This window comes from Leptosomus discolor, chromosome 6 (genome assembly GCF_034619465.1).
Source record: "Leptosomus discolor isolate bLepDis1 chromosome 6, bLepDis1.hap2, whole genome shotgun sequence".
NCBI classification, from domain to species: domain Eukaryota; kingdom Metazoa; phylum Chordata; class Aves; order Leptosomiformes; family Leptosomidae; genus Leptosomus; species Leptosomus discolor.
The window spans coordinates 67,741,393-67,758,838 of NC_141396.1; the positions used below are offsets into that span (position 1 = coordinate 67,741,393).

At 44.2% G+C, this 17,446-nt stretch overlaps 1 protein-coding gene across 1 annotated transcript in view; it reads left to right on the top strand.

Moving 5' to 3' along the window:
* The first annotated feature begins 12,137 nt into the window (after positions 1 to 12,137).
* SMARCD3 (SWI/SNF related BAF chromatin remodeling complex subunit D3) overlaps positions 12,138 to 17,446 on the top strand; it is a 66,360-nt gene continuing 61,051 nt past the window's right edge. The window contains exon 1 of the mRNA XM_086466512.1: positions 12,138 to 12,215. Coding sequence (XP_086322638.1) covers positions 12,138 to 12,215 — 78 coding nt within the window. The remainder of the gene's footprint in view (positions 12,216 to 17,446) is intronic.

The window sequence follows — 17,446 nt, forward strand, 5'->3', positions numbered from 1 at the left end:
AATTTCCCATGTCTGTCTTTTGCTGCTGATGTACTTGTAAAAGCCTTTCTGTCTGCCCTTCGTGTTCCTTGACAGATTCAACTCCAGGTGGGCTTCTGTTACCCTAATCACATCCCTGCATGCTTGGACAGCATCTCTGTATTCCTCCTGGGTCACCTGCCCCACTTCCACCTCTTGTATGCTTCCTTGTAACGTTTGAACTCAGTCCAGGAGCAATTTGTTCATGCATGCAGGCCTCCTGCTGCTTTTGCTTGATTTCCTGCCTGTTGAGATGAACTAGTCTTGAATTTGGAGGAGGTGATCTTTGAAAATCAACCAGCTCCCCTGGAACCCTTTTCTTTCCAAGGCAATAACTCGTAGGATTCTTCCAAGTAGATCCCTGAACAGGCCAAAGTATGCTCTTCTGAAATCTAGGGTTGTGATCCTGTTTTCTGCCCTGCTCCATCAATTCATATTCCTGAAATCCTCCATCTCATGGTTCAGCCAAGGCTGCCCTGACCTTCACAATCCTGACTAGTTTTATAAGAATCAGGTCCAGCAGAGCACCTCTCCTTGTCTGCTCCTCAGTTGCCTCTGTTAGGAATTAATCTTCAGTGTGCCCCAGAAGCTTCCTGGATTTCTTGTGCCCTGCTCTATTATCCCTTGAGCAGATACTGGGGTGGTTAAAGTCTCCCGTGAGGACCTGAGCTTGTGAATGTGAGGACTTTGCCTGCTGTCTTGAGGTCTCATCTACTTCTTCTTCAGCAGGTGGTCTATAGCAGACATGCACCACAATGCTACCCGTGTTGGTCTTCCTGCTAATTCTGACACGTAAGCTCTCAGCAGATTCACCGTTCAGTCCAGTGTGGAGCTCCATGCACTCCAGCTGCATTATCATCTAAAGGGCAACTCCCCCTCCTTGCCTTCCCAGCCTGCCCTTCCTAAAGAGCCTGTATCCATCCATGGCAGCACTCCAGTCCTGCGAGTTGTCAGCTACCTTAGAATTCAGTGCATATTTAGGATGGGAAAGGAAACAGAGAGAGCGGCACTAACTGTGTAGATGATTGTGCAGCTTTCTGTGAGGAGAGAGAGGTGGCCTATCAGTCTAGGACCAGGTACTGCACCATTGGTATAGGAATCAAGAGAATATGTCCCATCTTTGTAAGTCTTACGAGAGCGTCTTCTGTCCCCTCGCCAAAAGCAGATGACTGAGATGGATGCTGCAGGACGGATCCTAACCATTTTTATTTTGGGAGACTGCAACAGGATCAGAAGCTGAAAGACTCTTGACTATTTTAGCTATATGTGGTCCATTCTTCACCAGCTGCCAGACAGAACAGTCCTTTTCTGAAGATATTCTTCAGGGCTTTGGCTTGTTTGAGATTTCAGAGACCTGTGTCCCATAAGCATGCAAGAGGGTTCACAGAATTGGTCCTTTGATAGATAAATGGAGTTAAGATACAAATATACAAAAGGGGTAAATAGGGAAGAACAATGTTGAGCCTTAAAATAAGGCCATAACAGGGAGAGGGGTGTAGCCCTGCAACTGATTCTTGATTAAATTATTGTTCATGAGGAGCTGTGATTGTTGACTTCTTGCAGCACTGTGTAAGAGGCAGGGCATCCTGGAGTTAAATGGCATGATAAATGCATGGCAAAGCTGCCGTTGGATGGAGTAAAATCCAACAAATGGGTAAGACAGAAGGATGCAGAAGAAGGGGGCACTTTCTTACTCCTGTATTTGGCATTTTAGACAGTTTCAGAGAAAATTTTTCCCAGCAGCATCCCAAGTAGATTTAATCAGAGTAAAAAAAGTATTTGCCAAGTTCAGAAAAGACAGAGTTGCAGTGGTGAGATATGCAATGGCAGGAGTTTGACTGGGGAGAGGAAGGATTGACTTGAATAGCAGAAGGAGGTAGAGAAACTGGGAGGGGGGAAGTGTAACTGTTAAGACAAAATCGGCTAAGTGGAAGAGTTGTTGTAGATCAGATGCAGTAGGAAAGGAATCGGTTATGATATAGACGAAAGAAGCCTTTCTCAAGAGCAGAAATATGACAAGCTTATTTTTATGGGTTCGCCCCCCCCAGTATTCTGTTCCCTGTATTTCTTCTGGTTGGAATATTAGTGATTGACCTTCCATTACATAAACTTTTCACTGATTTTTTTTTAAGTTTGTTTTACGCTTGTTTAGACTAGGTGATATCCTACTTCAAATTAATATCAAAGATTTTAACTAAAGAAATTTAAAGAAACAATTTTCCAGTTCTCTTGGTATCTCGGTCTTATAACTAACAATTTAGAAAGCCTTTCTCTCTATAACCTTTATGAGAGATTTATGTCTTGTTATTTGGCATCGTATTTATAATTAACATTCAGTGTTGTTGTATCATATATACATGTACTAGCTTGGTTGTAGCATCTGAGCACTAGGGAATCTCTTTGAAGAATGAAGCATACTTATTTCCCAAGAGAGAACAGGGTAGTCAAAATCACCCACAAGTACATTGTTCCTGTGGTCTCAAGTTGCAGGCAAGGTATAAATTGATCAGAAAACAGGTGCCAGGGATGAGGTGCACAGAGTAGGAATTTGGTGGCTATTCAAAATAAGCGTAGCTAGACAGCTGGTGTGCCAAGTCCACTGCCTGTCAGGACGACTAGTGCTCTTTCTGTTCCATTGTGCTCTTTCTATTTCCATCTGTTAACTTAATTTGAAAACTGTAAAGGCCAGAGACTATATAGTTTTTCTCTGTACCTCCCAGTACTCTCAGGCCCTAGAAACAACTGAGTACCAAGAATGGGAAGAATTGTGAAATGTGACAGATAGTATGACATAAGGTACAATATGTAACTCTTCTCCCTCTCACAGTTCACATCCACACATAAACACACCCCTCAGCTATTTGAGTTTTACCGCTGTAAATTCTGTTTATTTTGCAAAGTGCTGAATGCCACAATGATTCAACTTACGTTTCTTCTGCCTATGTTCCTTCTACATATGTTTTGAAGCCTATTTAACAAGTAACTCGTGCCACCATTTACATGCCTTGCCGTTTAGACATGCTTTTTTTCTGGGAGCCTATGCAGTGTGTTACTGTGCACTTTACGACTTCGTAACCCCATTGCCAAGTGCAGTTTGTTGCTCTAAGCTGTAATGTGCCAGCCTGCTGTGCCTATGCTCTGGTGAGAGAGATGAGAGACAAACCACTGTATTGTGCTGGAGCCAGACGTTTTCCACTTTTGCAACCCTCGGTTGCTCTAAAAGAGCCTCAGTTGAAAGCCTATTGTCCAGCTGAAAGCCTGAGTACTGTAATCATGTCGCTGTGCCGGGCAGTTCCGTATGCCTGTGATTCCATATATGTATTTATGTACTAGGTGAATGGAATTCTAATCTGAAAAGATTAGAAAACAGTTTTACCTGTTGGTACAGACATATCACAGGTCTTTCACCTCACGCTTTATCTGCCACCACCTGCTTGATTTTTTCCAGCCTAAATCTGTCTAATGTTTTTGGACCTTTTTTTTTTTTTTTTTTTAAAATATTCTGTCCTGACTGGCTGTGAAACTTCTCCAAAATCTTCTCATTTGAGGATTTAATCTACACATCTTTTACTTGCCTCTTTTAGATCTTTGAAGATGGTAAAACTATCTGGATATAACAACCAGCCTTGGAGTCCTTAGTAGCCGCTTCCCTTCTGCTTGTTTTTATCATTTGTTTGTAACTTTTCAGTAATTTTTATTTTTGCTGGCATTTACATAGAAATTATGCACGTTAAGAATTTCAGGCATATAATGATGTTTTACTGCATTGCATTTAAGTTACATTTGCCGTTTCCCACTGTCTGCCATTTTCCAAAGTCATTGATGTTTGCTGCAATTATGTACCATTTGAGATTAACTTTGACTTTTTTGGGGGGTAATCTGTTTGTAATTGTTGTAATTATTCTGACAAATAAAATAATTTGAAAAGACACTTGGGCTTGTCTGGCAATACAGTTTTTTATGATCACCAATATTACTTGTTGCTCTCCGTTGTGCTCTTAAGTCTGATGTGGTTGTATTCACCTATTAATTGTTCTACTAGTTTAGTTCAAATGGGACGTGGATTTATTAGACGGCCTATGCCAAGATTGCTGTTTTCCTTCTTTGGTTATATGCTTTCTCCAGTCTCCTAGTGCTTTCTAAGCCTGTTTCTCAGTTCTTATGTAGCCTTGCATATTAATACATCCTTCAGTCAGTATTTACTTATTATTGATTTGCTTAAACTGTAGATACTTTTAAAATTATTTTAAGTGAGAACAGGATATAATTCCTAGCATTATTAATATTAATCAAAATGGGCTTTAAAAAATATTTTTTTCCTGATAAATAAACAGGAAATCCTCTTGGTTTTTCTGTAATGCAGAAGGGCAACAATACTCTAGGCAGTTGCATTAGTCTGATCCTAAGTCCATGCAAGGCTCAAGAATGATTTTTGAAAGAGAAAATAACTGAGCAAGAGGAGGACATAAATGGTAGATGGGATGAAAAAGCAGTGTAAGTTTACTAACCTACTCTTTCTCAGATAGCTAATTTTCTGCGCAAAGGAAACAGTGTATGTCTTATTTATCTAGACTTCAGTGAAGCCTTTGATACAGTGCTATCTGAAAATTTATTTGGTACTCGGAAGACAGGTAACAGAATAATTGCAAGGTAGGTAAGTAGCTCAGTAAAGAAGACACAAAAGACATTGCAGTGTCTTCAGGATTTGCCTTGGGATTGATGTCATTTAATATTATCAGTAATGCCTATGGCATAAAAATAAGCAGCGTAGTAATCAAAGTTGTTGATGATGCAAAATAGACAGGTATTGTTGAAGCAGAAGAGAACAAGTTATATGGAAGGAACTGGATGATTCTGAAGACTACACAAACAGAAATCAGATGGTATCTGATGACAATATAGTGCATAGTCATGCACTTTGGGACTTGTAACAGGAATCAGCACTGTAAGCTGGAGGCTTATCTAATGGCAGTGATTAAGGAGAAACGGTCCAGTACATTAGTCCACTTGCAGCAGAATGTGGGGTTATCGCTGTCATAATATTGTGGAAGGCACTTGTGAACCTAGCAAAGTTTGGTAGAGATTTGTGCTGGTGAGAGTAGTATTAATGCCACATGAGTACATGGCCTTCTGGAGACTATAGGTACAGTTCTGTTTGCCCTTGTTCTAGACAGGTTAACTGGGACTGACATGGAAAAGGCTGATGGAATGATGAGAAATGGGCACTCAGCTTTAAGAGAAAGCGAGTAACAGTTTCACTTGTTTAGTCTGACAAAAGGATGAGTGAGTGCAGGTATGACTGCTATGTATAAATGCTTCAAAGCATAAACGTTAAGACACAAAGAAGAACCATTAAGGGCAATGTTGGTAAAAGAATAAATGGGAATAGCCCGATATACTAAAAGAACATACTCAGTCATTCAAAGGACTCATTTTTTTAGCAGCTGTCCCATAGAAATACCAAGGTTTCAAGTGCTGTGCAACAAATTTATGTCTGAAAGGGTTACATACAACATGGTGGCTATTGACTATACAATAGTGGACTTGCTGACCCAGTGGTTTCCCCATCTGCGATCTGTCAGTTGGTGATAGCAGGTGAATCCTTTGTGATGCTCTTACCAAACACACCCCAAAGCCATCGTTATAATCACCAAGTATCACTTTTTGGACTAGGGGGCAGTAGGTTTGTTGTTGGTAGGTCTTTTTCTCTGTTCCCCCAGCATTTCCCACCAAGAATTTCTCTATTTCTTTCACTTTTGAAAAACAGAAATCCATACTCCCAACACAATCTCCTGTCTTGTCTATTCTCCTTCCAGGACCAAAGTCTTCCTACTAGCTCCTTGTGCTTCACAGCTCTACTTTGGCCTTTGGCTAGGAAATGAGCGTTGTGGACTGCTGCCTGTAGCACTCTGCTGCTTTGCTAAGATGTGAGAAGCCATGCACAGATGTCACTGCACAAGCTGTGGAAACTAGGTTTGGTGAGGATGGAAAAGTGGAGGCAGAGGCATAGTAGGGCTAGACAGCTTACTATGAGGTCACACAGAATTGTGCAGAGTTGGGCAAAATACGAGTATGGTCAATGCCATGATAATACTGATGGTTTGTTATTTTGCATCCTATAGTATTACGTATCTTCTTCTCCATCTTTTGGCATCCCTGCTGTTGCCTTTTGATTACTTTTAAAATAATCAGGAGGTAGGTTTGCAATTATCTCTCTACCTCTGCAGAATAACGTTCGGAACCTCTGGAGACAAGATACAAATGCTTTTCTTTGCCTTCATTTATTCTTTTTTACCTTTATTTCAAGTTGTCTGTCTTTATGCATGCTACAAATTGCTTATGGTACTTCTTCATTGCCAGTAGAGTTTAAAAAGAGTTAGTGGAAAGGCCTAATACAAAAAGATAGGTCTATGAGAGTGATGCAAGATGGTAGTTGAAGATATGTGAGTCAAGGAGAGAGCAAAAAGCCACAGTATAAAAGCTTTACGAATCTTGGGAAGTCTCAAAGGATAACGCAGCATTCTGCATATGCAGATTTGTTATTCTTACATTGTTGTAGCAATCAGATGCGTATTTTTTCCAAAATAAAAAATGTAAGGGACCCTTTTTGATCGGCTTAAACTTGTCTGCATCAGATCTGTGGAATCTGTTAGGGGAGACCCCTCTGGATAGAAAAAACGCCTTATCTTTGTCCTATGAAATTCCATACAGTTTCCCTAGGGAAATAAGGCTAAAGGAACCTCTGGGAATCAGCTAGCCCCTTGTCCTGCCCCAAGTCAGAACCTACACAGCCTACATCACTCTGGACAGATGCTTTTCTAACCTGTTCTTCAAAGACCTTGGGTGCTGGAGATTCTCATCCTGGCTGGACAAACTCCCAGAATGTCTCTACTTTTACTGCTGTACTCTTCCTTAGCATCTAATGTAAATCTTCCTGAGATAAATTTCAATCCATTATTTCTTGTACTGAGTGTATAGGGAGCAGCTCTTCCCTGTATTTGCAGCAGCCTTTTGGATATCTGGACTGTTATTTTCTCTTTCTGGGCTTTGAAGTTCTTGTCCCACTTACTGTTCTTCCTTGAACCATCTTGATTTCTCCCACGTGTATTTTCTCTGATGTAGAGAGCCACAAACTGCAAAGGACGTCTGGTTGAGACATTAACAATTCATACCACAACAGAAGGATTACTTTGGAAGGGTTCCTCAGCAATACTGGCGAAATTTAATTTTGCAGCCTCAGGAAATGTTGAGCTGGGACTGCCTGTGCCCTGGAGGGGACAAGGGAGGGGAAGAAGCAGAGACAAAATGTGGAGGAGAAAAAGAAGAACCTAGAGTATTGTTGTCACTGCTTATGCTGCCACCAAGGGGATGAGAGAAGTGGGGCAGCATTCAGTTACTGCTCTTCTGGGGTTTTGTGTCAGTGTAGTACTGTTAACTCACATACAGTTTATGATCTATTATATCTCCAAAAGTTTTTTTTCTGGAAAAAAAAAAAAACAACCAACAAACCCAAACAAACTCTTCAGCCAGTTGCCATCTTCTATTTACATATTTGTTAGTTTCTATCTCGATGTGGAACCTTGCACTATTCTGATTGAATTATGTCCTGTTTTTTCAAACCACATCTCTAGCTTCTCAGGAGTTTAATTTTAATCATCTCTCGTAACCCCTCCAAACCATATGTTGTTGCTAGGAAATGCTAGAAGCATAATCTCTAGTTCGTTATCCATATTGTTAATGAGAACATTGAATAATTTTCAACTCAGGAACAAGTGGTCATTTCTTTAGAATAAACACCTCAGTCTTGGGGTGTTTTCTGTCTGGTTTTCAGTATGTTTTCTGTACCATATTGCATCAATTCCAAAACTGTTGAGAGTATTTTAAGTTTCAGTGAACAGCACTGCTGACTTCAGTGAAAATTGGATGAGAGAAACCACGGCTCTTTAAGGCAACCAGCACTTTCATGTACTTCAATTACTAGCAGATCAAAAAAACTGAAAGCAGCTGCAAATGTATCTCCCCAAAACAACTTGGCTCTTATTTTTCCTATCCTGGCCACCTTAGTTTAATGATCTTAAAAGCCTGAATAATAGCACAGAAGTAAAAACAAAACACATAAACTTGTGGGAGAAAAGGTGGCCTCTCAGAGTCCCAGGAGCTAAGGAGGAAGAATGTCAGCCTTTCCTTTAAATGGGCTAGGAATATAGCATAAAGTGAGCTTGAAGTGAGCAGTGGAGGCATGAAAGCAGGTCCCAGAACGTGCTCAGTCTCTAAGAACTTGTAAAGGAACACAAGCATTATAGTGTCCCAAGCCACTGACACCGAGACCAGAAATGCCTGGGAGCTGCCAGGATACTGGTAGCAGTTGGTGAAGACTTGGGCTGAACCAAGAACTTTTTTAAGAACAGAGACATTTATTTTCTAGACTTTTATGAAAAAAAAAAAAACCAAACACAAAACAACAGGGAAATAGAAACACTTAAAACATGATTTTTCTCTTAATTTGGGAGAAGTCGTTCTTGCACTGTGACCTTTACCCTTTTGTGCAAATGCATTGCGCAGTAGTTTTCCTTGACAGTATTTGTGGTGATTGGAAGAATCACAGGAAACAGGTTTTGTTCTCAAGTAGGTGATGTTGGGCAAGTCACTTCCATCCCTTTGTGCCTTATTTTCCATTTGCAAAACAAAAGAGCTGCTTCTACTCCTTTCTTTTCTAAAGTACTTCAGAGAACTACAATTTTACTAAGTAAGAGCTGAGTTGTATTATTACATGATTTTTCCTTTTTTGGACTTTCACTCACTCAGTCTGTGGCTACAGTGAGTCTGCCATTCCTTAATTTCCAAGTGGCTGACCTTGTAATTTGATGTTCTTTTCAGGAAATCTCGATAATGCCTGTTAAGAACATCCATAGAATACAATACAGATTGTATGCTATTAAAGTGAAATTCGGTAACGCTTCATAATATCCTCCTGCTCCAGAACGCAATAAAGAAGCCAGCTGTTGATGGCAGCAACTGTACCTTATTAACTTATAATGATTAGAAGACGAAAAAACCCTAAAACCTGCGACCGTAATACACGCTGACGGTACCGTGCTGGCCACGCCGACAAAGGGGCGGCCGCGCTCCCGCCGCTGCATGCGCGGGCTGCGGCCAGCGCAGGGCTCGGCGCCGCTCCGCCGGCTGCCGCCCGGAAGGGAACTCGCTGTCGCGGGAACCGCAGCGCGCCTGCTAGGGGCCCGGTCCCGCTTTGTCTTCCACCGCCAGCCCAGGACGCCCAGCGGCAGCGGCGCCTCGCCAGAACGTCTCCCGGCGGGGCGGCGGCGAGCCCCGCGGCCCGGCCCGGCCCGGCGCTGCCCGCGGCACCCAGCTGCGTCGCCGGCGGGGGCGCGGACAGGCAGAGCCGCTCCCCGGCCCGAGCAGCGCGGCCGCCTGCCCCCACCGCGACAGGGGCTCGCGCCCGGAGCCGCACCGCTCCCTGCACACCGGCCTCCGCCGGGCGGCTTCAGTCGAGGCCTCCGGGGCGGCGGCTCGGCCCCGGCCCGGGCGGGCTCGGCGCGGAAGGGGTTAAGGCCGCTCCCTCCCGCGCGTCCGGCCGTCACCGCCCGCGCGTCCCCCGCTAGGCCACGGCTGACCTTCACGGGAGCCGCGTCGGGCATGCGCGCCGCGGCGCTCGGGGCCCGCGGGGAGCTCCGGGCAACCCGCTCCGGTTTGGCGCAGCCGGGCCCGGCCCGGCCTGGGGCGTGTGGCACGGCCCTCCGCCCGCCCGCCAGCGGCGCGCCCGGGACCGCGGCTGGCGCACGCCCTGCCCGTGCCGGGCGCGCCGTTGCCATTCGGTGCCGATGGTGCTGGCGGCGGAGCGCAGGGGTACGCGAGGGGGGACCGCGCGCCGCGCCGCAGCCTAGAGCCGCGCCCTGCCGCCGCCACCCCCTTCCCGCGCCGCCTGCGCAGGAGGGCGGGCACCCCTCCCGTGCGCTGGCGCGCTAGGCTCGAGCCGGGGGGAGCTCCGCGGGCCGGGGCCGTAGCGGCCGCTCGCCTGGAGGCCTCTCCAGTTGCGCCATTGTACGCAGTGAGGGTGGCTGCAGGTTCCTCTTAAGGAGTGGGAACAGCAACACCTGCACAGGCCGGTGGCAGTGACCCCACTGCAGGGAAAGCTGGTGCTCCTCTGGCAAGTCGGGGAGCCCACAGTCAGTGCGATCTCTAAAGAAAACGCATATTTCTTGCTGGGAGCCGGGAAAGGGCTCACAAGATGGGAGCAAACATTTCTGTGTGCTTCTGGGATCTAGAAAAAATTGCAGATGCAGGCCCAATGCCACCTTGCCAGGCGTGCTGACGCATAGAATAGGTTGGAAAAGACACTTAAGATCAAGTCCAGTGGTTAACCTAACACTGTCAAGTCCACCAGACATGTAGCAGTTTGGTTCTGGATAACATGTGCCTTTAGTTCATGTCAGCTAGAACCTCAGGAATCATTTAGGCACTTGATTAAGGCCACACTGCATATTCCTTCTGCAGGACTGGGAGGGGGAGGGGAAACTGGTAACAATGCCCACCCTCCTGAAGTTTCTGTGATTCCTATGGCTATTGCCACACAGTAGTGCTTGGATTGGGGTCACCCTAAAACTCAGTGGAGTTGTTGCCTTCATCCCCGTATGCAAAAGGCCGTATGATCATAGCTTGTTCTTCACTGCTGGCTAATGCAGTATCTCCTCTGTGCTTGTTTTTATTACTGGTTGAGGGCAGAAATGTATTTATTTGTTTCAGATCTGATCCTCTTCTGTTTGCAGTCTGGCCAGAAAATTCACAGCCCCTAGACGAGAATTTCAAGCAGAGGAATAGAATAAACCCCTCTTGGAAACTGGCAACATCTCGGCTATTGCTGTGTTAGGCAGACTGGGAAACAGCCCCGTGCAAGCCGCAGACACAGAAGGAGCTGTCGGTAAGCGGATCAGTGCCCCAGGCCACTGCTGCCTGCTCTGCCATTACAGAGGAGCCAGCGCTGCTGCTCGCAGAATGGCCGCCGCGCTGCCAGCGCCTGGCCGTGCGCTGGCCGATGGCCGCCCGGGGCCGCGGCAGCAGCCAGCGCTGCGGAGGGGGCGGTCTGCCGCTTTCTGCCCCTTCCCCTGGGTGGCAGGTGGGCTCCGTCCCCAGCAGTGTCCTGTGATGACATGCGTTGTCGCACAGGGCTTTGTGTGGCGGACAGTGAGCTGCTGATGTCTCACGGCAGCTGCGGAGTTAATAATTTGCCTGCGTCCGTCAGTCACCTCGGCTCTATAATGGATCCGTCACAGCGGTACCAAAGCATCCCGAGGGCGGTCACCCCGCGAGAGAGGCTGCAGGCAGCTGGGAGCGGGGAAGCAAGTCAGGCGTTGTGCCGTCGCCATGCTGCCCCCCGCCCCCTCCTCCCGCTGTTCTCACACTCTTTCTTTCCCCTTGCTCTCACACGCTGTCCCTCCCTGTTCCCAGCTTTCTGCCTCCCGCTGTTTCTCTCCCATGTCCAAAGGGGTTAGTTCTCGGCCTCACATGCTGGAAATGCTGCCAGTGAATGTTTTCTGTGTGCTGCCTGCCAGGTCCCTGGGGAAAAGGCCTGGAAATGCAGTGCAGGAGGAGCAGCGGGAGCAAGGGAAAACCATTGTTTCTCACTGCTCGCCTGCTGCATTTTCTAATGGGAAAACACACTCTGTGAGGTACTGAGTTCTATGTCACTGCTGAAGTTGCCCCCTCCCCCTTCCCCCTTGCCCCAGAATTTACCATCCACTGGTGCAGAGGAGGAGAGGTTGCAGCACTGCTAGGAAAAAGCGGAGACGTGTTTTCAGTTTGCCTCCTGCTTATCTCTGCTGTTTGGACAGAGAGGTTTTAAAAGCTGGATTTTCTGTCCCTGCAGAGTAAACACAGAGAACCCGGCAGCACAAACTATTTCTGGCTTATCAGTGGAGGAATGCAGCAGCTGAGGCTTAGTGCGAGTGGGCCGTCAGGAAGGCCCTGAAGGGGCCCCCTCCCCACTCCGTGCTATTAGAAGTGTGAGAGCCCAGCAGGACTCAGAGGGGAGAGTTGGAGAAAAAGGCAGAAAAGGGAAAGAAAGAGGAAGAGAGAGAGTGAGAGAGGCTGAGCAGACCCTGATGGCTACAGACGAAGTTACAGGAGGGGCTCGCAAAGCTACGAAAAGCAAACTTTTTGAGTTTCTGGTCCATGGGGTGGTGAGTCGGGAAAGTTAGTGAGCTGGCTGGCTCTGAATAGAGGGATGAGTGGAAACTGGAGGCTCTGTGCTGGGCTGGATCGGCTCCTGCAGTGTGCTCCTGGGGCGCTGGTAACTGCCTCGCCAGGAGAGCACCGGGCTCTGTACAGCCCCCAGAATATGCACTGATTCATTGATAATATAGGCTTGTGTCTGGGGGGAATGTGTGCTGTGATTTTTGCTTTGATTCTCCATGAATGGTGAGTAGCGTGCTTTTGAGCTTGATCATGGTGCAGAATCTGCACTGGATCTGACCCAAATGGGCTTGTAGGACACTTTGTTCTGTAATCAAACTTGTGTTTTGAAAAACAATTCTGATGAAAGCCTGATGAAGCCTTGTAGTACTGCCTCTGGTTCTTGTCTCCAGTCTTGGCTCTTATGTATCCTGTGGCTACTTAACAGGTGACTTTCAGGGGCTTGAAGAGATTAGCTCTGCAGATCTGTAACAGTCTATGGGAACTCACCCATGAGAGAATTTCAGGGTGCCATGCTTAATTAAAGCAATCCTTCAGGTCTTAAAAAATTTTCCAGCTTTTGTTTAAGAATCAAGTCTTCAATCCCCATTTAAGGGGAAATGCTAACCCTGTTTTGGTGCCATTGGAAATTATATTCTTTAAAAGACTTGCTAGCGATTGAGAGCAGTCACTGTTTATAACATTAGGATTTCTCGTATTGATACACATTTAACAAAAATAAGACTGTTAAAGAGCCCCAAGGAATGCAGATATTGTTTGGATACTAATAGTCCTGAGTGTGTTCTCTCTTGAGGATTCGGGCACCTCCTGTGACACCTTTTTGAAGACTTCAGGTCGGGGCTCTTGTGCAAAGATCATAGACATCTGTGGAGCTCACAGCAGGCTCCTAAGTTGTCTCTGTAATTTAGGCTTACTCCAGATGTGTAGGGTCTAGCATGTGTCCTGCAGATCCTGGATATGGTGGGACTTGCAAGGCTGAGGACTTTGAGGTGGCATTCTGTATTTGTAAGAACGGTGAGCAGGTGATGTGGTGCCAGCATACAGGAGCAGTCTGTTGTGAGATTGGCGGTTGTACAGGGATGACTGAGGGGCAGGTGTGCAGGTCTGTAGCCGTGGTTTTGTTGTGGACATGTGGGTTCATGAAGGTAGTTTGGCTCAGGATGGCTATAGCTGGGCAGGATCATAGGGAAGTTGGGAGGGGTGAGCATATGTGATGCTTTTGCCTTTTCCAAGGTTTCTGTTGGCATTTGCACACCCGTGGTCTTCCTTTAGTATCAAGAAGAGTGGCAAAAATAAATAGTTATGTGAATTTGCTTCTTCCACATCTAGATAGACTTCATGTGAAAGCAGCATGCTATCCTCTTAAGCATGGGAATTTTTGATTTATACCAAAGTGAATGTAGCAGAACTCATTTCCATTACTTATTTGAATGCTAGAAAAATCTGCCTTTTCTGCCCTATGAGTTTTGTCACTAGTGACATCTTACTTGAATATCTGCGTTTGCCTGGAATATCTGCATTTGTTTTCATCTTCCTGCTACTTGTTAGTGAGGCTGGGGGTTCTTGCCTGTTATTTTGTTACCTGAACACTTCATGCATGACACTCTCCTTTCCTCCACTATGATTTCCTTTAGTTCTGCTTTTCCTTCCTTGTTTGTTCTTTCCTTGAGTTTCTTTCTTATCTCAGATTCATTTTGATCAAAACACAGGTTGGGGGAGTCTGTCTTCCATTTCTTAAAAAAAGAAGAAAAAAAAAGATTTAAAAAGTTATAACTTCATTTTATGTCTTCAGGCCTTGTATCCTACCAAATAAGGGAATGTGCCGTCACAGCCATTACCTTGAGTTTACATATCGCTGGCTATTGAGTTTTATGACCATCCACAGTGTATCAGCATCTGAATTAATTCCTTGAAAAATCAAGTTACAGAGCAAACTTTACTGGACTTCCTTGGAGTCAGATTCTGCTCTAATTTCAGGGGAAAATCTCCTCTTCAAATTACTTACTTTTTATTTTATTTGTGATAACATTATTTGATGTCGTTATTGCAGGCTGCTTTTTTTTTTTTTTCACCCCCCACCCCCCACCCAAAAATGAGGAGAGGTAAATAGAAGTAGAATGCTATGAGAAAATGTTTTGCTGTATGAACGCTTAAATGAACAGGATAATTTTACAGTATTTCCTAAGGGCAGTTAGCTTTTGGATTCACTTGAGCTTTCTGGAAACGTGTTCCTTTGCTAAGGTCACTTCGCCCTTTGCTCTTGTGCACCTGATCCTGCCTTTGTTCTTTTCCATATTGCCAGCTTAGAAGATGTCTTCTTCCTTGTTTGTTCCAGTCAAATAGGATACCTCTGAAAGGTGGAATCTCTTAACGGTTAAAAATCTCAAGTGCAATACTTCATTCTCATCCTGCTTGAGTTCTTGGTAGTTTGTTACAGCTCTGGTTAGCAGTTCTTCTTTTAAAAAGGTTACATTTCTGTCACTTATTTATTTTTACTACTCTTTTGCTCCTGTTCTGTTTCATCAGGGTCTTGTACATTGTTTATGTGGGAAGAGAGAATTCCCCCCCGCCAAAGGCTTCGTCCGTTGCTTTGTTGCTTTGTCCTTTTTTTTTTTTTTTTTTGGTTGGTTGGGTTTTTTTTTGTGTTGTTCCTCTCTGCTCTATTTCTAGCACTTCTATGGATAAATGTGGCTTTAATCACTGCATTTATGTTGACTTATGTCTTTATCAATGCATTTTCTACTGTCCAGTAGTACATTTCAGGCTATCTTTATGACATCTTCCTCTGGATGTCCAGCTGTTGTCTTAAATTTTGTTGACCCAGACCAAGTTATTAATATTCCTGCAGGCCATTCCTTGTCTCAGTTTCTTCTGTCCTCTAGACCCTATCATAGGCCTCCCTGCTGGCTGGATCCCTTCAGTAGGTGTTACCTTTGTCTCCTTTTTTTTTTTTCTTTTTCTCAAAACTCTTCCCATATAGCCTTGAGAAGGTCCATGGTGCAGATCTTGTGTAAAGCTTTTATCGAGACATCTGTCCTTTTGTGACACAATTGCAGCCATCTTCTCTTTGGTGGCTTGTACCGTTGACCTTGCCTGTGTCATCTTTACACAAGAAGCTGCTGAGAGGTTCGTTTTCTTGTCCTCTTGTTCTGACCTTTTTTTAATCTGCTTCTGTGTCCTTTTTCTGTTCTCACTTTATCTTCCTTCCAAAACCAATCTTCTTGCCTTTTATACACAAGTTACACCTATAAAGGTCTATGTCCCTTTCTTGACTATTAAGTCATGTCTGTATTTGCAATATACTTGCTGTCACTTCAGATCACCTTTGTTTTCCCATAATGCTCTTGTTCTTTGTCCTTTGTGCCGTGCTTAGGAAGCTCCTCCTGTTAATGTAAGTCCTTATCCATATTTATTTTCTGCTAATATGTGTTTTTTCATAGTTCCTGCTAATCTTTACAGTTTAATGTTACACATCAAGAATGCGAATTTATACAAACCTATGTATCGCTTATCCAACTCCTTTGCTTATTCTCAGTCTTCTTTTTGTCTGGTTATCTACCTCTAAAATGTGGTCATAGATTTTTATGGTAAGTACAGAAACTGTTATATGAAACAACATCTAGTACAGTGTAAGAAGGATCTCAAAGCATGCCATCATGTAAACAAATATTTAATATAGTGATAAATAACTCGTTGCCAATGTTAAAACAGAAAAAAAAAAAAAAGACAGTTCTGGTGCCCTGGAGATGTGTATGGAGTGTCTAATAGATTGATCAGTCATTTGGAAAAGGGGATGAGCAATGAATTTTATAAACAAGTTTTGCATTTCCTCATACATTGCTGGGTTTTAAATGAACTGCAACCATTTAGGAGGAAGGCTTGAATGTCACTGTGAGCTGCCTAGTGTGTAGCAGCAGCCACTGCTACTAAGAAAGCAAGTAAACTGTTAGTCTGGTTAAGAAATGGGGCAGAGAATGATACAAAGGCAGTTGTAAATCTGTGGGATATACTTACAAGAGTATTTTTCTGATTTTGGTCATCTACATGACTAACAAGTAAAAAGAGGCGTAACTCAGAGAGCAGTAGTAGTGAGAGGCCTGTGAAGACTTCATAAATAAGAGAATGGTGGGTTTTTTTTGTTTTGTGTTTTTTTTTAATAATATGTAAAGATGGAGACTGATTAGGAAAGTTGTAAAATCTCTGTCACTGGAGGCTTTTAGGCACTGGTTAAAGAAGTAAATATCAGAGATGATGGAGATACTGGTGGTACTTCTTTGAGATGAGGAAGGATTAGATGACCTCAAGGATTCGTATTTCAGTATATTATAAAAATTATATTTGTTTTATTAGAATGGGAAGAACTAAAGATACTCTTTCCAAATTGAATGATAATCTGTTTTAAGTGGATAAAAGTGACTGTTCCTTCCAGCCAGTCATCAGTCTGTAGAGATCGTTCCTAGAAGTAGCAAGGTGAGGAGAATATTAGGTTTGAAAAATATCCCACTAATTTTTGTATTATCATGGATATAAATACTATCTTGTCAGAACATAAATCAGCTAACACTAGCTAGAAAAGAGCCTCATGAATTGTCATTTTTGGACAGTTTGTTCCATTTCCCTAACACAGGGCTCTCTGCGTGGTTCTCTGTGCCAGGACATTGTCAGGGAATAGGTCCTGGAATGGAGTTGCTGGTTTGCTGTGTATGTATTCCCTGTTCCGTTAAACAAGGAGGTGTTTGGGGTGAGTGTAGGGCAGCCTGGAGAAGGTACTTGCAGAAAACTGGTAGCATGAAAACTTTGTACAGCATTCAGCTGTGTTAAGTAAGCGACCAGTAGAAACTGAAGGTTTGTTCTTTCCTAGCCCTGGACTACTTGCAGGCTAACAGATACAGAAAAGTTCACGCATAATTAAGAAAATAATATTAATTCTAGCTAAGCCTTTAATAGAGAGCAATGTGATTTTATACCATATGGGCTTGTGAAACAAATTTGAGTTGCTCATTGAGAAAACTTGGATTTGCTGATGAATATAAGTGTACAGATGTAATTGATCTGAGAAGTACGTGAATAGCTCTTCCGTTTTTTAATAAAGAGATACTGTAGGAATATGAAAACAGTCACACTGGGTCATTTAGCCCAGTGTCCTCTGTTGCAGGGAGTAGCAGAAGACTGCATGGAAGTACAGGAACAAGGCAAAAACCTCGTGATGCTTCATCCA